The following is a 24,478-nucleotide window of genomic DNA, read 5'->3' as shown; positions in this document are numbered from 1 at the left end:
GGCCTCAACACCAAGACCATTGCCAAGGCACAGCGCCTCCCCACAGGGCCAGCCCGGCCGCTCCCCCTGCTCCCTAACCACATACAGCTGTGACCACGCATCACATGTGCATTCAAAGCTTTGTGCAAGCTCCCAACCCCCGGGGGAGGTGCCAGGCTAGCCCTGGGACACAACTGGGAAAGGCCCTGCCCCAGGGAGCACACATCTGGTATGGAGGCCTGAACCAAACAACTCCACCGGGTCTGCACGGAGGGCTGCCTGGAGGAGGCAACCTTTAAGGGTGAGGGCACACGCACTGGGTCTGGAGAGAATTTGAGACATCGTGGAAGGGTCAGGGCCAGGCTTCAGCGTCTGGAATAGCGGAGTGAAGGAAGGGGCTGCCCGGGTAGGTGCCAGGCTACACCCCATCTCTTCCTCTGCCAGCCTGCCCCCTGCCACCAGGGCGACTCAGCAGCCTCTCCTAAGTGTCCCTTCCTGGGAAATTCCCAGACAGACCTTTTAGAAGAGCTGAAACATTCCATATAAATAATTAATGCTAGATTTTTAAAATTAAATTTTAATGCATTCTTATTAATTTGAGACAAACTCCCAGGCAGGTCATTGACTGTGAGTGATTGAGGCAGCCAGAGACATGTGAGGAACTGTCCCTAGCCTTCGGGGGGAGAAGACCTCTCTGTGTGAGGGCTGGTTTCCAGGCCTGGCCGGGCTCATCTCTGGGCTTTGCTTTCCCCTGTCTGTGAAATGGGAGTGACTGCTTCCCCGGCAGGCAGGGCCGCCCTGAGGAGGAAACGGCCAGTGCCATGAACGTGGAAGGCGCGTGCGGGCCGTGGGGGTGGGAGCGCCTCGAGCATCTTTGCCATTCTGCCGAGGGGGGCACTCCCAGGACAGGGGGCGGGGGATCACTTCTCAACCATTAGCCCCCAGAGGGCAGGGCTCCCCTCATTGGCTGCCCCCTCCCACCACTAGAACTTGGCCCGGAGCTAATGAATGTGGGGAACAGCGTCGGTGGATGCAGGAACGCGTGGACTTTTTGGGTTGGGTATGAACCTGGTTGGGGCTGACCCTGAGAAAGCCCGGCTCCTCCCACCCCTGCGCGGGCCCTGTGGAGGCCAGGCCTGCTGGGTGCTGGGGGTGCCCTGGCGAAGGGACGGGACGCCTGCCTGGAACTCACTGCCAGAGGGAGGAGGCAGGGAAAGGCTGGTGTAGGAGCTAGGCATGCAGTGTCCGTGTTTATTGAGCGCCTGCTGTATGCCGGGATCTAGTGTGCTGAGCGCGGTGATGGGGACCTGGGAAAGGTGGGCCTGGGGCAGACAGGGGGCTTCGCGAGAGCCACTGGCCCGGCGGCCAATTCTCTTTGTCTTAGGGGACGAGGGTATTCAGAGGGGGGTCTGGGCTCGTGGTCTCCGACAACTTTTCGAGTGAGGATTGTGTCTGGCGGCCAATCCGGGGCCCTCGCGGATCCTTTTCTTCTAAAATTCCTTCCCCCGCCCAGCCCCTCCGCAGCCCGCGGGCGCTGAAGGGCAGCAGAGCGCTCCGTCCGCCTCCCCCCGCCCCCAACCCCGGCTCGCAGGTGAGGAAACAGGCCGGCGGAGTCCCGGGAGGGCCTGCCCGAGCACCCGGGGAGCCGGCGGCCGAGCCTGGCCGAGGCCCCCGGGCCGGGCCTCCTAGCTCGGCGCAGTCGGCCGGGCTGCGCCCTCGCCCGGCGGGGCGGTGGGGGAGGCGGCGTGGGGCCCGGACCGGAGCGGAGCGCGCTCCCGGCGGACGCGGCGGCGGCGCCCGGAGCGAGGGGCCGGGATGGGCAGTCATCAGTCTTCCCAGGTGTGTCGCGTGGTCCCTGGGCTCAGCCCCGCGCCCCCCTTTCATGCCGGCCGTGGCGCGGAAAGACGGGGGAAAGCCCCCGGGAGCGGCCTCTCCCGGGCGATGGAGGGCCCGCCCCGCGCCCCCCGCTCCGCGCAGGAAGTGCGATCCCGCCCGGGCCGCTCGCGGTCCCCGTCGCTCGCCGGCGCCCGCAGGGTTAACGGCGGCGGGAGGGTCTCCCCGCCCGGCGCACAGAGGGGCTGCCCGGCTGCTCGGGGCTAGGCAGGGAGGGTCTCCGAGCCGCGCGCGGGCGGGTCTGCGCAAGCCCGGCAGGGAGCCCCGCCGGCGAGCCGGACGCGCAGGGGTTAATCCCTCGGGCCCGGGAGGGGCGAGCCAGGCCCGGAACCCCAGAACCTGAGGGCAGCGGGGTCTCTGACTGAGGAGTCCGAGGTCCCAAATGCCATCGCCCTCGGATCGTGTGAGTGTCGGGTTCTGCAACCCCGTATGGCTCCCAGTTCCCGGATTCGAACATTCTCCGACTCGGAGATTCTGCGATTGCGGGCTCGGCTTCCTCCGGGAGGGAGCGTGGGGCTGCAAGGGTTAACGGGCGGGGCGGGGGGTGCGGGTGGGGGGGTGGGGGGGACGGTAAGCAGCGGGGGCCGCGGCCACGGGAGAGTTAACGCGGCCGGGCCGGGCCCCCCTTCTCCGGGCGAGCCCGGGATCGCCCCGGGCCAGCCCCTTCTTTCCCCCCGGGGGGGGCGTAACTCGGTGGCGGGGAGCGCGGCGGCCCGGGCGGGCTCACCTGTTACTCGGCCGCGGCCCGGCGCACCACCCCCCTCCCCGAGTCTCGGGGACCGGGGACGGGGGCTGGGGGCGCGCGGGCCGGGATCTGCCGCCGAGCGAGCGGCGCGGGGTGACCCGCCGCCGCGCCCTCCCGGTGCCCGCTGTGCCCGGCGCCGCCCGGTGCGGCCGCGGAGCGCACGCCTCCTGCCTGCTGACCCTCTCGTTTGGTTTCTCGCAGGCCTCTGCCGCAGACATGGAGAAACTCAGGTGAGTGCAGCGTCCTCCGAGCCGCGGCTCGCGCGGGGCCGGGTCGGGGTGGGGGCGCCCGGGAGGGCAGGGGGAGGGCTCCGCCCGGGCCGCCCCGGCGGGCCGGGTGTGCGGTGTGCGGTGCGGGACTGCGCGCGGCGACACGACGGGGAGCCCCTCGCGGGGGGCTCCTCCGCCCGGCCGGGGCCGCCGCGGCTGGGGGGGGCGGTGCGCCGCGAGGACCTGCGCGCGCGCGCGCGCCCCCCCCCTCCCGGCCCGTGCCCCGCCCTGGACTCCCGGCTGTCCCCCCCCACCCCTCCCCCACTCCACCCCGCGGGACCCTCCGGGTTTCCGCTCCTGCGGGTCGCGCCGGGTCCCCGCGCCGGCTGGTCCGCCACCCCCCCAACCCCCCCCCCAACCCCCCGGCTGACAGTTGCCTGGTTCTGAGCTTTTAAGTTTCCGCCTGGTGGGGGCGGGGTGGGGGATGGAGTCCTCGCGGCCGGCCGGGCGAGGCAGGCGCGTCTTGGAGCCATTTTGGGGGAATCCCGCGAGTCTGGGGAGCGTCCCCCGCGGCCTCCCTCGGGGTGCTCAACTTTGAGCCGCCGCGGACTCCACCGGGCTCCCTCCGCGGCAGGCCCGGGGAATCAGCCGATTTGAATATTCACGACTTCCTCCGCGACTTCCCTTGGCCACCCTGACCCCCACTTTGGGAACACCCCTCCTGTGTTTTCCTTCCGGAGTCTGAGCCGAGGCGTCGTGTGGGCAGCAGGCCAGGCTCTGGCTGCTGGGTTTCGGCACCGTCTCCAAAGTCCGGAGGGTCTCGCGACCCCTCCCCCTCCCCCTCCTCCCAAGGCCAGAATCGGGCATCCACGGGGAACGCTCCTTGCGGCCGGGACACCCATCCCCTGAGGGTCAGGGACCTGCCAGCCCAGGCTTGTTCCAGAACATGGCCCTGGGTCTAGGGCAAGGAGACCCGGGGCCTTCCCAGCTGACCCTTAATGCTGTGGGCGAGTTCTTCCGTGAGTGCCCCGGGGGTCTCACACTGTGGCCCGGGACTGGCTGTTCAGAGCGGGGCCATCTCCTGGCCACTGAGCTGGAGCGCAGCCCTCTCCTGTGAGTCCCATGGGGCAAGGACCCACTTGTCCTGGGCTGGGAGGAGGGGTCCAATCTCTCAGGTCCTAGGAGCTCAGACCCAAAATCTGACGTGCAGCCAGGCCCGCCTTGTCATGGCCAAGGTCCAGGGGGGGCTGGAGAGGCCCAAGGGGCAAGCAAACCTGGCTGTGGCCACACAGATACCCCACACTGGCCGTCGTCTCACCAGTGTCCCCACCCGGGAAGGGTTCCTGGGAAGAAGGGGCTACTGCTTTGCCCAGCTGAGACTTGAGAAGAAGGTAGCCTTCGTGGGGGTCTTCGTAGCAAGACCAGCTGGCAGGGGTGGGGGGGGGTGGGGGAGGGAGGGTCCCTTCCGTGGTTCTCTTTCTCTCCCCCTCCGTGCCCAGCCAAGGTTCTTGAGCACCCACCCCTGTGTGCTGGGCAGTGGGGACAGAGACATGGCCCAGCCGGGTTGGGGACGCAGGTGGGCAGGTGAGTCAAGTGGACAGGTGAGCCACCTGGGCAGTGGTGCCTGACACGCTAAGGGCATCAGGCATGGCTTTGCCAGATGGGCCGAGGGCTTCCCCGGGCTGAGTCCCAAAGGCCAGTGGCAGTTGCCAGGGCCTGGGCCACTGGGCTGCTCTGGGCCACTCGGGCTTTGAGCAGAGGCGGACTTTTTGGAGCTTGTGAGAATGGGGGTCCCGTGGGGCCAGGACCCAGCATAGCATCCCAGAACCGGGGAGGGTTCTACCCCCTTTCTTCTTCTCACCCCATTAGTGTTCTCAGAGCTGCCTCAAGGGCCTTTCCGATCCTTCCTTCCCAGCAGGTGCAGGGGCTGCCCCCGTGCGGTTCTGTCCTGCAGGTAGTGCCGGGCGTCTAGGACCAAGAGGCCCAGAGGGATGTAGGGGAAGTTGGTCAGCAGGAGTGGTAGGTCCTGGGGTCTGGAGCCTCTCAGATCCAAGTCTCCGGCCTCAGTTTTCCCATCTGTGAAGTGGATGTCCTAATCACCCCCACCTCTCAGGGCTGTTGGGAGAATGATGTGCCCCGCCTGAGACGTGACCCACAGGCCGGGTGGAGGTTCATCGTGGGGCATCCAGTCCACACTGTGGTGGGTCCCCCAGGCGGGAGAAGATGCATGGTGGTCCAACTGAAGGGGTCTTGGGGTGTCCAGAGGAATGGCCCCATGGCCCAGCCCTGTGTGCCACCCGTCCCCCGCCCCCACGCCCCTAGAGGGCAGTTTCTGTACATTGCAGGCCGGGCCTGGGGAGCCGAACTGAGCTCCTAGACGGCAGGCGCTTTGCCCCGTCCAGCGCACCCCTATCCTGGTGCCTGGGACCAAGCCTGGCTCGTGGGGGGGGGGGGGGTCCAGGAAATATGTGACGAGTGGGCAAAAGGACGGTGTCCGTTTGACCCTCAGTGGCTCCCTTTGTGGGCAGGTGCACAGCCGGGCTCGCCTCGCCCCAGCCCCTCTGCTGACTCCCCCTGCTCACCACCCATCATGCTGAAGTCTCCCCTCCCAGGCCCAAACAGTCACACGCTCCTGCCCTTGCCTGTGCTGTTCTCTCTGCCTAGAATGAACTTTCACTGGCCTTCTTGTCCACATGACAGACTCTTTCTTCTCCCTGTCACCTTCCCTCTGGGGCTTTTGTGATGCTTTTGCCCCTCATCCCTGGGGGGGGGGGGAGTCATTCCCCTTCTGTGTACCAAGTCCTGCACTGGGGGCTGAGACCGAGTAAGACCCAGGGCCACCGTCCGGAGCAGGCAAGAACACAGCCCCATCAGCAGATCCTCCCAGGGATGCCAGGCCAGGGTCACTGACTTGGGATATCAGGGAGGGCTTCCTGGAAGCGGGGACGCTTGAGCCAAGGCTCAAAGAATGAATAGGAATTTGCAAGGAGGATAGACCAGTCAGGCCTTCCAAGAGGCGCAAAGGCCACAGAGGCCCGAGGAAGCGAGGATGTGTCCGGGCAAACAGGCGAGGGGAGGGGAATGCGGGCCGATGGAGCGTGTCCCGGATGGGAGCCCCTTCCGGCAGAGCCTGGCTCTGACCCCTCGACCTTTCCAGCCCCAGCGCCTGCAGGGCCTGGCCCACCGCAGTGCTCCCCCAGGTCTGGCCACCTCTACTCCGGCCTCGCGTGTGCCCTGCCCTCGCTCACTTAGCTTCCCTGCCTCTGACTGCTTGAGCGACTCTTCTGGGGACACTCAACTATTTGTGGATATTAGCGAGGCCAGCCTGGCCGGCCGTGTGCAGAGCACAGCTGCTAATCCTCAAATTAATCGGCTCCTTTGCTTCCCTCCGCACAGGGTCCCCTCTGCCTTCACTCCTGCGGCGGCCACTTTGTCTGCCGCAGGCCTCTGGGCAAGCCCTCTCCTCTGCGTGGGCTCCCGTCCCCTCTGTCGTGGAGGAAAGTGGGTCAGCCGCCACAGGGCACCTGGGATGGAGAAGGTTCTCAGGAAGCCAGAGTTCTTCCCGTTATGCGTCCACCAACCACTCGCCCCCGCCCCCGCTGGACTATTTCGAAGTTGTGAACCCTGATGAGCGTGTAGAAAAAGTGATACAGATCTCTGCGGTTTGGAGATTAAGTTCAGGACGACCACCACCCAGGTCAAGAACAGGAAGGCTGCCAGCCCTCCAGGGGCGCCCCGAGACCCCTCCCCCATCACGGCTTCCCCCCCCCCCCACCTTCCCCCGAGGTCCCCAGGCCCCTGGCTTTTGTGATAAGCGGCTCTTTGTTTCCTTCGTGATTTGGCCACCTAAGAGCATCCCCGACTGACATCGTTTTGTTCTGCCGGGTGGAGACCCTCACGCACATGGAGGCTTTCAGCCTGTGCCTTGCAGGCTGGCCTCGTTTCGCCCCAACGTCGCGTTTGCGGGGGGGGGGGGGGGGGGGGGGTGGCCGCGGCTGGCTGTCTCGGGTCGCGGCATTTGTGCGTGAAGCCGCTGCGGTCTGTTCATTGGCCGAGAGCACTGTGGCGTGAGCTGCTGCGGACAGTCCGGTCCAGGTGTGCTAGGGACCGTGTGTGCATGGGGCGGGCGGGGGCGGGGGGGGGGCACGCCCCGGAGCCGAGCCGCCGGAGACACAGGGCGCGCGCACGTGGTCGGGGAGAAGTCAAGGCCACACGGTGCGCGGCGCCTTCTGGTCACTGCCCGCCCGACGCGGGAGGCCCTGCGTCACCACGGCGTCTTGGGGTGGCGCCGATCACACCTCCCCGGATCGCTGCTCGCTGGGGTTTCCTCTTCCGTAAGTTGTGCGCGTGTCTTCCCGTCAGAGTGTCTTACGGGGTTTGTGGGTGTCCAGCCGGCCCTTGCGGATCACGCGTGTGCAGATCACTTCCCTGCGGCCGCTCGCTTCCCGCCGGGTAGAAGGGGCCTCCGATGAACGCGAGTTCCTGCTTTTAATTCTGTTGGCGTTAAGTTTTGGTTACAGCTTTTTGCACGGGGACACCCCCGTGTGCAGGCCTACACTCATTGATCCCCTCGTGTGACTTGTACTCGTTGTGGCTCTGCCCGTGCCAGACAGGGTGCTCCGCGCTGGGGATCCTCTGGGGAAACACCAGCCTGACACCCTGGAGATAGGGTCAGACGTCAGGTCGTGTCCGAACGTCAAACCACACCGACCTCCTCTCCCATGACTCTCCCCTCGCTGGTTTCCCTTGCAGCTACCTGGCCTCCTTGTTGTTCCTCAAACACATCAGACAGGCTCCTGCCCCGGGGCCTTTGCACAAGCCGTTCCTGTCTACCTGGAATGTCCTTCCCCAGATATCCACAGACTCCTGCCTCCCTTTCTTTCACATCTTCTTCAAATGTCACTGCGGTGGGGGCGGGGACGGCTTTCCTGACCACTCACTCCATGTATAATTTTAACCCCCCACCCTGCCCCTTCTCTGCTTTGATGTTCCCTGCCACCCTGCCCGCCCCCTGACTAGCACTTTGCTTTATCTCCTTATCTTGTTTATGATCTGTCGGCCCCCCGCCCCCTGCCCAGAATGGCAGTCCACTGCTGACCCCCAGGGCTTAGGGGTGACATGTAGTAGGTACTCAGTAAATGCTTTTGAATGAGACTGTGCTGTGGCAAGCAGGGAGGAGTGGGGCAGCCAGCCATTCACCACTCACGGTGCCCTAGAAGGGGGCCACTCCCCTTGGCACCCCAGGAAGAGCACTGGGGAGCACTTGTGCCCAGCCCTCAGGGAGTAGTGTTTTTAATTTTTTTTTTTTTTTTTTTTTGAGAGACAGAGAGAGACAGAACATGAGCAGGGGGAGGGGCAGAGAGAGAGGGAGACACAGAATCCGAAGCAGGCTCCAGGCTCTGAGCTGTGAGCACAGAGCCCCACGTGGGGCTTGAACCCACGAGCCGGGAGATCGTGACCTGAGCCAAAGTCAGCCGCCCAACCGACTGAGCCACCCAGGCGCCCCAGGGAGTGTTGTTGTTGTTGTTGTTGAATTTTTAAAAATTTTAAAATTTATTTTAAAGTTTATTTATTTATTTTGAGAGAGAGAGAAGAGAGAGCGCACAAGCTGGGGAGGGCCGGAGAGAAGGAGAGACAGAAGCCCAAGCAGGCTCTGCGCTGTCAGCACGGAGCCTGATGCAGGGCTCGAACTCACCGAACCATGAGATGGGGACCTGAGCCGAGATCAAGGGTCGGATATTTCACCGACCGTGCCACCCAGCCTGTGAGAGCCTCTGATGGAGGAGATGGTCGGCGGGGGTGGGGGGGGGCCTTGCTCAGAGAGGAAGCCACTCGACTGAAATGAGTGGGTGCGGACAGACGGGGCTCCTGGCCGGGGGACCAGCATGGGCAAAAGCCTGGGGGCAGGTGCGAGAGTGGCTCGTGGAGGCAGGCGTGAATGTGGGGCACCTTCCTCACGCGGGGGCTGAGCTCTGACCTTCCTGGTGTGTTCGGCCTCCCTCCCTCCCAGCCGTGAGGAACCACAGAGCTGGAGGGCTCTGGGGAAACGGAGGCCAGAGGCAGAAAGGGACTTGTCTGGGTCTCTGGGGCCGGGAAGACCACAGCCTCCCCCAGCATCCAGACAGGGCCCGGTGGGAGGAGTCCCGTCTGTGTTTGGACCAAACGGTGCAGCCCCCCCTCTGTGCCCCCGCCACACGTGTTCGCTCAGACAAGCAGGCTTCCTACCTCCCTTCCGGTGCCCTCTCCTCTGGGCCACACCAGCACCCTTCTTGAAGCCCAGAGCTGTGGACGCACCGCCGACAGCTCCAGGCTCCCACCGGCCCCCCCAGAAGACCCAAACTCCGGTGTGGCACCCGGGCCCCCTTGGCACAGCTGGGCACTGCTGGGTGCCCCCCTGCTGGTCACTTGGTGGTGGCCTGTCCTGTCTCCCTCCACGTCCCCCTCAGGGACCCTTTCTCTCACCTGGGAGGCCCCACTGCCTTGGCCCTGTAGGTTGTCACCGTTGATCTCATTTGCTCATCGATCGCACGCTTGACAAATATTTATTGAGCACCCACTGTTTGCTGGAGGCTGTTGTAGGCACTGGGGATACAGCAGTGACCGAAAAAACTCCTCTCGTTAGGGGAGACAGAAAGCTTGTCAAAATAAACCTCACAGTGACCAGTGCTATGGGGTCCAACCCCCCCCCCCAGGAACAGAAGGGCAGTGAGTGTGCTGGGGGTGTGGGGGGTGGCAGCACGGCCTGGGAAGGGCTTCCGGGAAGGGGACACCGGGGTGAAGGCCTGTGTGGGTGAAGGGCCACCACGTGCCCGTTTGGGAGAAAGAGCTCCGGGCAGAGGGAGAGCAGGTGGGAAGGTGCCGAGGAGGGAGCTGACCCGCGGCCAGAGTGGCCGAGCATGGTGACGAGGAGGCTGGGGAGGCGAGGGGGACAGACGGGGACTCGGGGTGCGTGGGGGCTGTGGAGGGCTTGCGAGCGGAGCCACGGTGTGGCCGGGTTTAGTGTGGAGCAAGTGGCAGGGCTGGGACGCCAGGGCGGGGGCAGGGCGGGGACCGGGAGAGTTGTGATGGCGGCCGGGAGGGGGCAGGGGCCGCGGAGGCGGGCAGAGGATTCTGGTGTATTCGGGAGGAGAGCGGATGGGGTCTCCCGATGGGTCGGAGGAGGGGTGCGAGGGAAGGGGGGCATCCAGGACAACTCCCGCCTGCTGGGCCCGAGCAAAGGTTGCAGCTGCTGTCACCGGAGACGGGGCCAGCCGCGGGGGGGAGAGCAGGTTCGGGGACGCACAGGCTGCTGTCACCCGTGGGCCTGGGGCGCCCCTGCGCTTTGGGGCTGTCCTGCTTTGGGTGCTTCCTGGAGGGCGTCGCTGTTCTCTGGGCAGGGTGGGCATGCGGTGGGTGCTACTGGGGTTGGAAGGGTGACTGGCATTGTGGTCTGGAGCCTGCCAGCTCTTGAAGAGGTTTCCCGGAGACTGGCCACCTGCTGGAACCGACTCGACGCCTCCAGGATTACTGTTGGGTTTTCTTGTCCCTTCCCTCCACAACCCCTACCGTCCACCTCTTGTCTCCTGCACCCCACCCAGCAGGCCTAGTCCCTCCCTAAGTGGGGTCCTCCAAGGCTCTCTGCCGCACTTCTAAACCTGACCCTAGTGGAGGAAGACTTATGGGCTAATTCTTACTATGATGTGAATGACTGCCTTGCTTTGCTTCTCCCTTTGGGATTCAGGGTGCTACAAAGAGACCCTCCACGCAGACTATTCTCTCTTGTCCTGCCCTGCCCTTCTAAGTCTCCTGTCCTCCCAGCACATCTGAGTCCCTGCTCCTCTGGAAGGCCTCCCTGATGAAGTATGATTAAGAAGGTAGACTCACCTGGGCTTGAATCCCAGCTCTTTCACTTACTGGCTGTGTGGCCTTAGACAGGTTTCTGAACCTCTCCGGTCCTCAGTGTGTGCATCTGTAAAGTGGGCACAATGAGAATAGCACCTACGTTAGAAGGTTGTTTTGAGGCTGAGATTGTTACCCTGGATCTCGGCACACGGTTAACGGTCTGGCTGTTAACTGCCTGCCCGTCTCTTAGGCGGTCTCAGCTGTCCTGTTTCACCAGCCTTCAAACCGGTGACATCATTCCCACTGTGGAGAAGAGGACCCGGCCGAGGGGAGCAGGGGAGGTGGCCGGCAGCCCTAGATTGAGTCAGGATCATGAGAGAATTTCAGAGTCGGGAGCAGGGGAGGGTGAGGGCTGGGGCTGCAGTGATGTCTGGAGGGGCCGCCCCCGAGAGGGGAGGCCATCCTGGGAGGGGTCCACTCCTGGCTCCCGTGCTTACCGGCCATTACTAGAGGGGTGCCCTTGAAAGAGGCCTTTGTCCCCAGGCCCCGATTGCTTTGTACGTTGGGCACCCCCACCCCCCACACACCCCCAGGGAGGTGCGGATTGAGCGAGAAAAGGCCAGTAGCATGCAGTAGGTGTCTCTGGGTGATTGCGTGACCGCGGCGGGGGGGGGGGGGGGCGGGATTTCAGGGAGAAGTTTCTAGGAGGAGGTCACCGCGGTCACAGTGCCCCTTTGAGTTTTGATTCCAGATGGGGGAACTGCAGCCCAGAAAGGTGGCCTCCTCCTGGCCCAGTGGCTGAAGTGCGCCGTCCTGGCCCCAGTCCTTCGCTTCCAGACTGGGTTTGGCCCGTGGCACCGTCTCATGTGGGTGTGGGGAGGCGCGGGGGCAGGTGGGGAGGTGAGAGTGGGGTGGGGTGGCCTGGCGGAGTTAGGGGGGCGGGGAAGGGGTGCAGGGTTAGGGCCGGCCGCCCACAACCCCCGATCTGGGCCACCGAGAAGCTTCCTGCAGCCCTGATTGCCTTCTTGGGGCCCAGAAAACAGGCCCTCCCGGCGATCCGATCGCTGTGTCCCCGTGTCTGCTGCGGCGACCCAGCCGGTGGGGCGGTCAAATCAGCGCAGCCAGCGTGGGTTTCTTGGGGGGCGGCCACGAACCTGGTCATCAAAGTGCTGAGGGGTGGCGCCTTCTCACCTGGGCCCCGGGGCGGGGTGCCGGGTGCCGGGAGGTCAATTTGGGAGCCCTTCATCGGCTCTGGGGCCGACCCCATGGTCATTCGGTCCACCCGTCTCTCTAGGAAGCCCCCTGAACACTGACTCCGGGTGGAGGGTGGGTGTGGCCTTGGGGCAGGGGAGGGGTCCAGGGCCAAGGCGTGAATGGTCTTCCAGGTCTCCCAGTCTAGACGGGGAGACCAACAGAAGAGTGGACGACCAACGGTGCCCAGCTGGGTGTTAGGAAAGACCCAGAAGGCTTCTAGAGCCTTCCAGACCCACCCCTCCTGGGACAGCCTCCTCAGGGCTCCGCTTGCTGGCTCACCCGCCGGAGGGACATCCCCAGGCCCAAGCCGTCCTGCTCTGAAGTGCCTCCGGGGCTCCTGTGCCCTGAGGGAAGGGGCCGGACACTTGGCCTGCAGGTAGGGCAGTGGGCCTTCTGCCCGCTTGTCCCCGGCCACCCCCTAGTCTGTCCTTGCCCCCCGGGCTTGGGCTCCGGCCAGCCCACCTCCAGAATGTACCTCCCCCCCCCCACCCCCACCCGGCTGTTGTCACCTCCGGACCTTTGAGACAGAGGCACTTGCGGGAGGCAGAGGGGTCCGCCAGGCCTCCGGCTGCCCGGCGCTCAGGTCACGTGAGGACTGCAAAGGGACAGGCGGGAGCCAGGTGGGCGTTGGTCCGGGCAGGTGGCGAGTGAGGACGCACAGCATCCCCAGGGAGCAGAGGAGGGGGAGGTACCTGGAGGGTCAAGAGAGGGTCGTTCTCAGCGTGGGAAACGTAACTCGTAACTCTCTCGGGGGCTCCGGAGAGAACGATCTGCAAGAGAGGGGGGAGGTGGCTGCTCGGGAGCCACGCCTGGAGTGGGCGGAGGGCTGCCTGGCGGGGTGTCTGGAGTAACAGGCGGGCAGCGCCGGGTGTCCGGGCAGATGCTGGTAGGTGGGCACGCCTGGTAGTGACATCTGGGGAAGTCCCCTTGGGGCGGCTCTGTTTCCTCCGCGGAGAAGGAAGCAGGGCGTCGGCTGCATGTGGGGCTGGGGGCAGGGAGGTGCGGGGCGGGTGAGCAGAGAGGAGAGGGGTGAAGCCTTGTCCCAGGTGGGTGGGGAAGGGGGCGAACAGGGACCGTGACGAGACCCGGGTCATTCTGTGGACCGAACAGAGAGCGAGGCTGGTCACCCAGCTGTGTGATTTCCTGCTGTCCATGGGGGAGGGGGGCCCGACCCGGTTGGGGTTTGGCCCTCGCGCTCGGGGAGGGGACGTGGAGGGTGGCGCGCGGGGACGAAGTGGGCGAGGGGCTGCGGGAAGCGGGGAGTGGGTGGAGGGGGGGCGTCCCGGTGGTGAGCTGCGTGTCGGCAAGTGGGGTGTCCCGGTGGGTGTGGGAGCTGGGCCGGGGCCTCCCTCCCTGAGCCTGGAGCTCAGGCCTCCCACAGTGTCACCCCACCCCCCACCATTGTCACAGCTAGGGTTGGTTGTGCACTTCCGCGTGCCGGCCGCGTTCCCCGCCGCCGACAGTCCCCTGTCCCAGCCTGCCTCGCCTCCCGAGGCCCGCTGCCCTCTGTCCGCTGCCTCTCCATAGGCCCCCGTGGCTGGAAGGGGCCGACGGAGCCCCACACTGGGCATCGGGAGGCCTGGGTTTGGCCTACCGTGTGACATTTCTGGTCAGGTGGCCACTCCGGGCCGGGTGCTTCATTTACAACCCAGGTCTGACGAGGACCAGTGTGGACGGCAGTGGCCATGATGTGCACAGAGTGGGGACTGAGGGATTGCTGAGGACTGCTAGCCAGCCCTACACAGGCTCCCAGAGCCCTGCTGTTTATCTCTGTTCCTCTTTGGGGGCCAGAGGCCTCAGGCTTTCTCCCAGTGGGCCTTTCCAGAAAGGGCTCTGTCCCGAGACACGGGCACCCCCAGCACATGGCCGTCAGGCCTTGCGTTGCACCTGCCCTGCACCAGCTCTGGGACCCTGAGGAGGAGGGGCAGACACAGCCCCGGGACCCCCACAGCACCCCCTGCCCCGTGAGGCTGACAACAGGATAGTGAAGAGGGCTTCTGACCCGGTGTCCAAGAAGCCTTCCTGGAGGAGGTGAACAGACTGAACCAAACAGCGGGGAGAGGATGTGCTAGGCAGGAGGGGCAGCGTACGCAAAGGCTCAGGGGTGACCCTGAAGCTGCTCCGTGCACTCGCCCGGGTCACCCCGCCGTGCCCCAGCCCTGGGCACACCTGGGTCTGCCCAGCCGCATGGGTTCACCAGGCCGCACTGCCAGCTCCCGGCACGTGGCTCTGCCTTGGCAGAGAGGGCAGGAGGCGGGAGCAGCGCTGCGGCCACCTGATAAGGTGAGGAGGAACGAAGCGTTCCTGCCGTGTCTCCGACTCCGGGCAGGAGAGGGCATTGGAACAGCCATGTCACCAGGGCCCACGGGGAAGCAGGGAGGATGGCTGGTTCCACTAGACGACCTCCGTCAAGGGGCTGCCGACAGAGGGTAGGACCGGGCAGGTGTTGAGTTCCAGGAGTCTCTACGCCTCCCGGCTTGAGCTGGTGACCCCTCCTGGCCGGGGGCCCCCAGCTCGGTGCTGTGACAGTCCCCTCCCCCAGAACATACGCATCGGCACACACACGCACCTGCGCATATGACCTTCCCCGGGACTTTTGCACAACAGCTTGGTGGCCGTGGTGACAGCCTGGCCTAAGGTCCCCATCTCCATGCACGTGGTGCTGCTGGTGTCCTTGCTGCAGGGGTCGGCTGAGGGCCCTGCTGGGCGGTCACAGAGTCACAGAGCAGTCCCGGCCAGTGCCTGAGCTCTTTTCCTCCGGGGAGAGACTCAAGGACCCCAGGGGAAGCTAGATGGCCCCGCCCCACGGGGCTCCAGGCCCACCCACCTCCCTTGGCCCCGCTCAGGTCGCCTCGCCTCTTGGCCTCCAACTCCTGCCTCCCTCAGGCCGGCCACGGTCGGCCCTCACGGGCCCTGATGGGGGGACGGCTGCATCCAGTCATGACCACACTGTAGCAGAGGTGGTTCGATGGAAAATATAAAGTTCTGCAGTTTGCATTAAAATCTGTCATCTCAACACTGGGGAAAGAACAGTTGACCTGGCATTGAACCCCAGCAGGGCTGTGTGACCTCAGAGGTACCCCGTGCCTTGATTTTCATGAATCTCAGTTTCCCCGTCTGTGAAATGGGCATAGTGTGCACCTCCCTTACAGTCTGTGGGGTGGCCTGGGACTAGATGCGTGCACCTGGGGCAGGGCGGGCCCCCGGGAGGCTCTGGGGGTGCTGGCTGATCCGGCCAGGGTGGGCTCCCCCTAGGACGGGGGAGGGTGGAATTGGCAAGGCGACCATCGAGGTCAAGAGGAACAGAAGAAAGGCTCTTCTGTGACAGGCAGAAAAGTGGTGGCCGCTGAACACGGCACGGGCTGGGGCACATGAGGGTCTCCGAGGTGGGAGAGGGGACACGGGGTCCCGTAGGGATCATCTCTGGCTTCTCCCGTGGAAGGCGCATGCACAAAGCCTCCTTCGGGGACTCGCCCCGGTGTCCACGTGGGACACCCACATCCCGCGGGTCCCAAGGAGCCGCCCCGGAGTCCGTGCAGGACATCCCGAGTTTCACACGGGGGGCCCAAGGAGCCGACGGGAGGCCTCTCTGGGAAAGGGCGAGCAAGGGAGGCTAGTCCCACAGAATAGCAGACAGGTACCCAGGTCGCTGCCCCCTTGGGAACCAGGCAGAGCGGGGAGGGCAGGCTGTCCCGGGGTGCAGGGGCCTGAGGCAGAGGAGGGGTGGGCCTGGAAAGAGCTGGGAGAGAATGTCTCTGGCCGAGGGACCAGCAAGGACCAAGGCCCTGAGGCAGGCAGGGAGGGCTTAGGCCGATGCTTGGCCAAGGTGAGCCAGGGGCCGGGCAGTGGTGACTCGGGGGGCGCGGGGCCGGGACTTGGGGCGCACGATCATGGGGGAGTTTGACCAGAGGCGGCACGCGGTGTAGCCAGGTCTCCTGATGAGCCATCTGGCTGCTGGGGGGAGGTGGGAACGCAGGGGGCACGGGCGGAGCGGGAGCCCCAGGCACCACCGCTCGGTGACACGCAGGAAGCCGACTCAGCCTCTGTGACGCCCGAGACGGGCGCTTGGCCACGACCGATCCCTGCCCCGGGGCCAGCTGGGGCGGCCGGGGTGTCGGGGTCCCCGCCACCAGGCCCCGGGTATGGAGGAGTTAAACCAGAGCGGGAGGGAGTCAGCGCGATCCTGGCAGAGGGGACACGGGGACAAAGTCACCAAGATGAGAAGCTGCCTACAGCATGTGAACTGCTTGGTGCTGCTGGAGCGTGACTGCTGGGTGGGGCCTGAGCTCTCCGAGCCCAGAAGACAGGCTGTCCTGGTGGGGGGGAAGGGCGTGCCGCGGGGACACGGGGACCCAAAGGCTCATGGCATCCGGGAGCTGGCAAGGCCGTGACTCACGCAGCCGAGGCGCATCCTCCATCAACCTCCCGCCCGGCCCCACCTCCCCACCATAGGCCTCAGCCCACCAGGGACGGGTGTCACCGGCCCACCACGGCGCACCTGACCGCGTAACCTTGTCAGCGCCGTGGAGCAGGGAGGGGTTTTCTCCTGGCACCCCAGGGCTCCCGGAGCTCTTGTGCCCCTCCCCCCATGCCCAGCGCTGCCCACAGTGCCATAGACATCAAGGGGAACAGAGAGGGCAAAGAGCCTGGGCCGGGGCCCCAGGCGGCCCTGAGTGATAGAGGAGGGGCAGTCTGAGCCTGACGGGGACGGGCGAGGAAAGACAGGGAAGCTTCATGGAGAAGGAACCAAGAAAGGCTTCCCAGCAGAGGCGGCATTTGAACAGAGCCCCACAAGAAAATGAAGGGGATCTGGGGACTCAGGGAAGGGAAGCAAGGACGTTCCCGGGGACAGCTGCCGGGACTAGGTGTGAGGGTGGCCACATCTGGGGGAATCAGACAGGAATGGAGAGGAGGAAGGGCCTGGTGTGCGGGGCTCAGGCGTGGCCAGGCACGGCCCTGGCCCCCTTCCTCCCCCTCCCTCCACCCTGGACCAGGTCAGAGGCCGACACGGGTGCCCGCAGCCATCCGCATCTGTACGATGGGGGTGATGGCGGCCTCCCTCCCAGACTGACGAGGCGGGAGAAGTGCCCACGGCCCCGCAAAGCTGGCCCAGCCACCCTTCGCCACCAGCTCCCCGAGCCAGCCGCTCCCTGGGAGAGCAGGCAGCCATCGCTAACGTCCTGCCCTTCCCAGCTGCCCCCGCCCAGGGTCCAGGTTGCCCCCCAGGCCCATCTCGTCTTGAGAGACACACAGGGGCAAGGGCAGCTGTTCCCCACGTGAGGACACCCGCAGCCCTGAGGGGAGCCCAGGATCGGCAAGGCAGGTCAGCTCCAGCAGCCGGGGCCAACTCTCTGTCCGTCTGTCGGCCCGGCGGTCACCAGGCCCTTCTGCCAGAGAGGCTGGGAAGGTGGCCTCGTGTGCCCAGCTAGGGGTGACACCGTGTCTGGTCATCCCTGGGGCCGAGGCTCTGTCGTGCGGGCTCCCGCCGGGGGCAGTCACTGGCCCTGTTGACAGCCGGCGGCCGGCCAGGAGAGCCGAGTGGGAGACAGCTAATGGCCTCTTCCGCCGTCTCTCCTTGGCAGGCCCGTGGGCAGGGACGGCCATCCTGCCGCAGGCCCGGCGCCCCGCTCCCCACTGCTGTTCTTTCGCACAGGTGCCCAGGAGGGGTGGCGGCCCCAGGAGAGGCCAGCGGGGGCTGTTTATCTCACCCACGGCCTAGACTGGCTGTGCCGTCTTGGGAGACCTGCTTAGCCTCTCTGGACTCCCATTTTCCCAACCGCAGACCGGCGGTTTCTGGATGCTCCCCGGGGCGCTGGCCCGTCCTGCCCTGCTCTGCTCACTCAGCAGCATGGGGGTTGTTGGCAAAGGGCAGAGGCTGGGGCTGGAATTTCAGGGTCCCGTCCACCCAGAGACCAAGCCAGTGCCCTGCCCGCCGCCCCTCCTCCGCAGCTCAGGAGACGGGGCCAAGGGCAGCCCATCTTACAGATGAGGAAACGGGGGCTCACGGAAGCGGTGACCGGTGCGCAGAGCACAGCCCAGGGCCGCGAGCTTCCCCCCACGCGTCCACCTCAGCCCATCAAGTCAGCGCTTAAAACCTTTTTTTTGGGGGGGGAGCGGTTTGCAAAATTTTATCCTTAGTAAATTCTTTTCTGCTTTTTCATCCTCACCATAGGAAAGGTGACAAATCTGGGAAAATATAGAAGAAAATTTTCAAATTACCCAGAATCCCACCACCCACCTGTAACACCGTTAACATGTCTTTCCCTACCTTGCTTTCTGTGGATATCGGTATACAGATTTTTTTAAATGGGATTATACCGCGCATTCTCTTAACCCCCGTGTCTCTAAGCATTTTTTTGGAGCCTGATTTCTGGGGCTGCTTCCTATGATCAGATGTCCCCTTTGGCTCTGGGGCCCGCAAGGCCACCAGGGCGTCCCTGGAGAGACTGCACTGGGGGGAGGCTCCCAAGCAGCCTTGGCGGGGGCTCTGATGACTCTCCAGTGGCCCCCAGCCGGGTGCTACCCCAGCAGGGCCAGGCAGACCTGGGTCCCCCCCCTCACACCCACCCCGCGGATTCTGTTCCCCGCCAGTCCCCCCACTGCCAGATCCAGACAGGCCACGGGCAGAGTGGGGTGACAAGGGGTCCCAGGGAGGGTGAGGTGGGCCCTGCCCTGGACCCCTAACTTCTGCCGGGTCCCTCAGCCTCTGAGATGCGCCTCCCCTGTCCACACACGAGCCCATCACAGTGTCCCAGCAGCGACGGGCATCACACTGTCCCTCCCCTGTCCTTGCCTCCTAGGGTCTCCAACCACTGGGTCCTGCCAGACGGGAGCCCAGAGCGGTAGGGCCCCTGCCCCCCCACGACTCTCCTCTGAAGCTGAGACCTTGAGGCAGGCTTGCAGACGGGGACCCTGCCACTGGCGGCACACGGTGCCACCGCCGAGCTCAGGCAGCCCAGGGGCCGGCAGTTACGCGGGCTGGGCGCCCCCACGCTGGTTCCCGCACCCCCGCCCTGACACCTTGCTGCCAATAAGGAGCGTTCCTGTCCGGCGGGGGCGGGGGCGGGCTCCACATCTCTCTGTGTCTGTGCCCACGGTGGGCCTGGCGTGGCCCCCGCCCCCGCGCTGAGCGGCTCTGTCCTCTTCGCCTACAGGCTGCGCAGCCCCTGGGTGCCCTCGTGCCTCGGGCAGCCCCGCATCCTGCAGGGCCGGCTGGCCAGGTCCTCGCCCTCGCTCTGGGACAGGTAACATACCTGTTGTCTCCCCGGTTCCTTGGTGTCTCCGCGTCTGTCCCCAGACGTCCCTCCCGTGTCTGCGTCCACCCGCCCGAGACAGAAGGGGAACGCGCACATCCTCACCACACCATCCCGTGCCACCCATCTCAGAGGCGAGGCCCTCGACGCCCCCCATCCCACACCCCCTGCCCCAGCCAAGGGCTCTGTCCTTGGGCTCAAGTCTCCCCCGAGGGTCCAGGAGGGCTCCTGGTGGAAGGCAGGCCGGGACTGCGCTGCAGAGGAGGCCTGCCCCGAGCACCCCCGTCATTCCTCCCGGAGAGGCCAGAAAGCACTCCCAGGGGCTCCCCGTGGGCCAGGAGGAAGCAGGAACCCCCCACTCAGCCACCCACACCCCCACGTTTTGATTTAATTCACCAACTTGCAGGTCAAAGCGAGGGGGCCTCGCCAGGCTCCAGTCTGAGTAGGGTTTCCTGAGCTCCCAACCTGGGAGGGGTGGCCCTTCCCCGGGGGGCATGGCACTGGCTGGTCTGATCACAAAGGACTTCCACACCCTCCCCGTGCACCTGCTACGGGGCTGCTTCCAGATGCCAGGGCCCCCTAAGCCAGCTTCGTGCTCAGGGGGAAGCAGGGGCTACTGAACCCCGGGGCCCCGAGCAACCCCCCAGATTCCCAGTAGCCTGGAAGCCGTGCACCCACATGGTACTCGCCTCTGGCATCTGATGACCCGGGGTAGCGCACGGACCACAGGGACAGCCCGAGCGCCCCCTGGGTGGGTGCACACATCCCTGTTTTACAGCCACGGAGACCGAGGCGGAGGGCAGGCAGGGCTCGGGCCAGTGTCCCGGGAGGGGAAGGCAGTGGTACCACCCAGGTGGCCGCAGACCCGGGACGCCCGGCCCGGCACCTTTCTGGAACAGGCTGAGGAGGGGACATGTCCAAAGCTTCTGAGTAGCTGATCACCGGGACTTGGGTGACCAGCTGTGAGGGGCAAGGGGCAAGGAGGGGTCACTGTGGCTTCTCAGAGTCTGACTGGGGACTGAGGGTGGCTATGCCCTTCTTGGGGGTGGGGAACACGGAGGGCAGGGAGGGTCAGCATTGAACGCACTGTGCGTGAGGTGGGCCACGGGGCAGAGAGGCCGGTGGACGGCTGGATGCGGGGGGCAGGGGAGCCCCCCGTGTGGCCTGGCAGGGAGGAAATTCAGCCTGAGAGGTGCAGGGAGGGGCTGGGTGCTGACCAAGGCCCTGACCGTCAGCCCGGGCAAAGCCAAGTTGTCTGCAGACTCAACAGAGCCAGAGCGGCAGAGATGGGGGGAGGCGTGGTGGCTCCGGTGGCGGGTCTGGGCGTCTGCTGTGACTTCGGGGTCAGAGGTGTGTCCGGGGGCAAGGAGGGGCGGGAGCCAGGGGCCGGGGCGCTGGGGGACCCGGGCTTGGCCAGGGTAGGGCTCAGGGAAGGGTGAGGGTCAGTGGGACAGAGCCGCCCCAGCATGTCCGGAAGGCCAGCGGGGGCCAAGGGGGAGGCGAGGCTCGAACAGGCCAGCTCGGTGAAGGGCTTGTCTCGTCAGGGGGAGGCCTTGGGCGGGGACCCACGTCACAGCCCTGTCATGCGCTCGCCTCGTCGAGGAACCTGTTCCGTGTTCACTGTGTGCCTCCCTCCAGACCGTAGGCTCTGCGGGGTGGGGACGTTTGTCCTACTCGCTGCTTCGAGGGGCCAGGAGCAGGGCGGGGCAGGGCCGGAGGGGGAAGGAAAGAGGGTCTGGTAGGGGTGCACGTGTGGCTGGGTCACATCAGGAGTGGGCAGTCTGCGTGATGGCAGGGTTCGTGCTGTGGCGGCAGGTGGGTGGCCACGGCGAGGGAGGGACGGTCACTGGCTCTGGGTGGCGGGGACAGGTGGCCACTGAGGTGGACACGAGTGGATGGCGATGCTCCCACCTCTTCCTGAGGGTGCAGACCCCACCTGTACCCTGTGACAGAGGGCTGTGGGCAGATCGGCAGTCCCCCCGTAGGACAGCTGATTTCAGGGGCTACTGCCCCACCCCCTCCCCGGACACTGTGCCTGCATGGGGCCCGGATGACATGGGAGAGTCCCCAGAGAGCCCGCCACCCCACTGGGGAGAAAGGCTGGGGCAGGGGTTGAGGACAATCTGGGATCTGTAGCTGCAGGGTGCTTGGGGTGGTGCAGGCAGGCATGCTGCCTGGAGGAGGTGGCTAGACTTGCGTGGGCAGCCGCGGGCACTGTGCCTCAGGGCTCTCTCCTTGACTGACCGTCTGCAGCCTCCCTAGAGATTGACCCCTGTGAGGGCCTGCCCCACCCTCCACTGAGGTTCTCAACACATAGGCAACTCTTTATTTTTATTTATTTAAAGAATTCGACCTGGGCAGGGATCCAGGAACGTTTCATCAAGATTTGCTGGGCGTGCGCCTGTGGTAACATGAATGGCTTCGTACACGGGGCCCCGAGGCTGAAGGAGGAAGCCTCCTGCCTGCCCCCAGTTCCCCTCACTCTGATGTGGGTCTCAGAGGTTGGGAGAACACAGGCTCTTGCCCGAGGTTCCACCACACACCCGGGCAGGGTCAGAGTTCCCAAGCCCGGGCACAGTCCAGGTTTCCAGGGTGACGTCTGGGGACTCCCTCCCAGGCCTGCGCAGCGGCCTGGAGCGGGCACTGCTCTTCCCGGGCAAACCGTGGGCCCGCTCGGCACCCGCCTCAGACCTGGGCACCTCTCTGGGCAGAATTTAAGATAGGGGCAGTCCCCTCTTTCCAGGGGGCAGCTGAGGCCTGAACGGAAGGATAGCGGGCAGCCTGGGGGGCAGGGACCAGCAGCAAGTCTGTGTGCCTGCAGACCCCCGCCCATGCCGTGATGCCAGGCGGGCCTGCTCCTCTACGGGCTGCACCGCCCCGGGCTTCCTTGTCACTGAAGTCCAAGGGGGTGACAGGGGAAAGCGCATGCCCAGAGCACCGAACAGCGCTGGGTCCCCAGCTCAGCCGGTGGGGGACTCCCAGCAGAACGCACCCCGCCCCCCGCAGCCCCTTTGCCTGCAGGAAAGCAGCCCTCTTGGCCCCACTATTAACGCTGAGGCCTTTTCCCCAGCTGCCCGCATCCGTGTGCCCAGCCTGTAAAGGGAAGCGTGCACCAGGTCGGCGTGTGTTCAGGAGTACCTACCGGCTCTGGAGCTGGGAGGCTGCCCACAGGAGGGTGTGGCCCCTGCCCCCGTGGAGCTCACGGCCACGCCCCAGACTTCCCCCTCCTGCCTTTCGCCCAACTGTAGAGTGGACGGCGTGCGGTCCGTGGGCGATCCTCCCGCGTCTCCGTTTCCTGGGGCTGGGGGCTCAGCGTCCTGGCGTCCTGGGGGAGCCCGCGAAGTCTGTGGAGAAAACAGAGCCCCAAGACCTGGGGCCGAGGCTCTGGGAGGCTTCCCGGAGGAAGGGGGACCTGGGGCAGGCCAGGGCTTTGCAGACTGTCCGCCGCCGTGTGCAGCTAGCTGGCCACTGTGGCGGAGGCTGCCTGGGCACGGGGCTCACGGCCCCATCCTCTCCCAGGCCTAGAGGTCACACAGCCAATTTGGGGTAGGGAGGCCCGGTCTACGGGGTGGCACTTCCGCCGCGGGACCTCAGAGCTTCCCCACCCGGCGCTGTGGAGGCGCAGAAGCGGGGTGAGGGGGAGAGACCTTGCAAGCTGTACCGTCCAGGGGTCGGCTCGGAGTCAGAGAGCCTCGGGGGCCCGATGAGCGCTCCTCAAACCAGGGTCCTTTAGCCGCCCCAAACACTCTCCAGGTTCGGGGGCCTGCGTCTCTCCTCCAGGGTGACTGCGCCAGGGATTTACTTACTTGCGGCCGAGGGCCAGACCGCGTCTCTGGCCCCCGAGGGGCCGCCTGCCGCCCGGGGAAGGGGCCGAGGCGTGCGCGCGCGCGTGCGCGCGCACTCGCGTGCACTCGCGTGTGTTAAGCGGCCGGGCGCGCACGGTGCGCCCCCACGGCGCCGCGGCTGGCCCGCTCGGGCTCCGTTTCCCGCGCTCAGCGCCGCGGCCCGGCCCGCCGCCGCGTGTCGTTGCAGCGCGCTGCAGGAGCAGAAGGGCGAGCTGCGCAAGCGGCTGTCCTACACCACGCACAAGCTCGAGAAGCTCGAGACCGAGTTCGACTCCACGCGCCACTACCTGGAGATCGAGCTGCGGCGCGCGCAGGAGGAGCTCGAGAAGGTCACGGAGAAGCTGCGCAGGTACGGGGGGCGGGGCCGGGCGCGCGGGGCGGGGCCCCGGGATCCGCCGCCAGAGGAGCCCCGCCCCCTCCTGAGCTGTCGACCCCGTTCGCAGATGTGGAGGCCGAGGCTCAGTCCCGCTTCGTGCCCAGCGCAGCCGAGTCAGGCAGGACGTGACCCTGGGTCTAGCTACTACCAGGACAGGCCCTTCCCAGGCGCCCCTTCATCTTCTGTTCATTCCTTCTTATGTGTTCTCGGTGGGGCAGCAGCATGGCACACGCAGCCATCTCCAGACCCCTCCTGGCCCACCAGGGCCCTGGCCACCATCCCCTGGGTCTCTGACAGGAAAAGGACGTGAACCAGTGTTTAGGGACCGTTGCGTTGAGTGGCAGTAGGGAACACACAGAGCCCCTGATTCCCACCCAGCAGCGGCTTCTGCCCTCCCCGTCCTCCAGGGGGAGCCGTGTTTTAGCCACCGTGTGTCTCTAGCGCTCCGTCTAGGGCCCATGGAGTGGCCAGCCGTCAGCCTCTTCCCTGCTAACCTGCTGTTGAATGTAAATCCCTTAGCCAGGCTTGCAAGAATCGTGTTTAAATGTGAGTACTGGCTCCGAGCAAGGACCGGACAAAGTCACTTGTGAGTACAGGCCTTCCCTTCTCATCTGCAGGGGGTCCTTGACCCTGGCCCAGGAAAGGCCTCTACAAGCTAGCTCTAATCAGATGCCTTTTGCTGCGTGGAGAGGAGCGAGTAGCCCAGGGTGGGACCAGTGGGTGGGCTCCGGGGGCCCGCGTCCAGCCCGGCCCTGCTCAGCAGGCTGTGTGGCTGTAAGGGGGTCACGGGAGAGTCAGGCCTGGCACCGCGGTGACCCCACTGTCTCCTGTTCCAGGATTCAGAGCAATTACATGGCGCTGCAGCGGATCAACCAGGAGCTAGAGGACAAGCTGTACCGCATGGTGAGGCCGCCACCCCCGCACTCCCATCCCAGAGCCCTGGTGGTGTGCCCACCGGCCTAGCTGCCTGTGCCCTTGCGTGTGCGGGAGCTGGGTCACAGGCCTGGTTTCCTGGCCTGCCCCTCCCCACCGCGGGGGCTGGGTCGGTCGCGCCCCTCTCTGCAGTGAATGGGGGCGGACGGGGGGGAGGTGCTCTCAGGACT

General features: G+C 65.7%; 1 protein-coding gene across 8 annotated transcripts in view; it reads left to right on the top strand.

The window, feature by feature from the left end:
- BEGAIN (brain enriched guanylate kinase associated) overlaps positions 1-24,478 on the top strand; it is a 44,614-nt gene that overhangs the window by 13,845 nt on the left and 6,291 nt on the right. Inside the window, exons 1-5 of one of the 8 annotated variants that reach the window (XM_047862878.1) lie at positions 1,193-1,295; positions 2,819-2,847; positions 19,056-19,145; positions 23,187-23,348; positions 24,212-24,278. In XM_047862878.1, coding sequence (XP_047718834.1) covers positions 2,834-2,847; positions 19,056-19,145; positions 23,187-23,348; positions 24,212-24,278 — 333 coding nt within the window. In that variant the 5' untranslated portion in view covers positions 1,193-1,295; positions 2,819-2,833. Of the gene's footprint in view, positions 1-1,192; positions 1,296-1,755; positions 1,819-1,988; positions 2,276-2,818; positions 2,848-7,005; positions 7,161-19,055; positions 19,146-23,186; positions 23,349-23,894; positions 23,962-24,211; positions 24,279-24,478 lie in introns of those variants that run through there. The other 7 variants (XM_047862877.1, XM_047862884.1, XM_047862882.1 and 4 more) reach the window with 7 other exon arrangements.

The sequence above is a fragment of the Prionailurus viverrinus genome, chromosome B3 (assembly GCF_022837055.1).
Source record: "Prionailurus viverrinus isolate Anna chromosome B3, UM_Priviv_1.0, whole genome shotgun sequence".
Lineage (NCBI taxonomy): Eukaryota > Metazoa > Chordata > Mammalia > Carnivora > Felidae > Prionailurus > Prionailurus viverrinus.
This window is presented reverse-complemented; position numbering and strand designations above follow the sequence as displayed.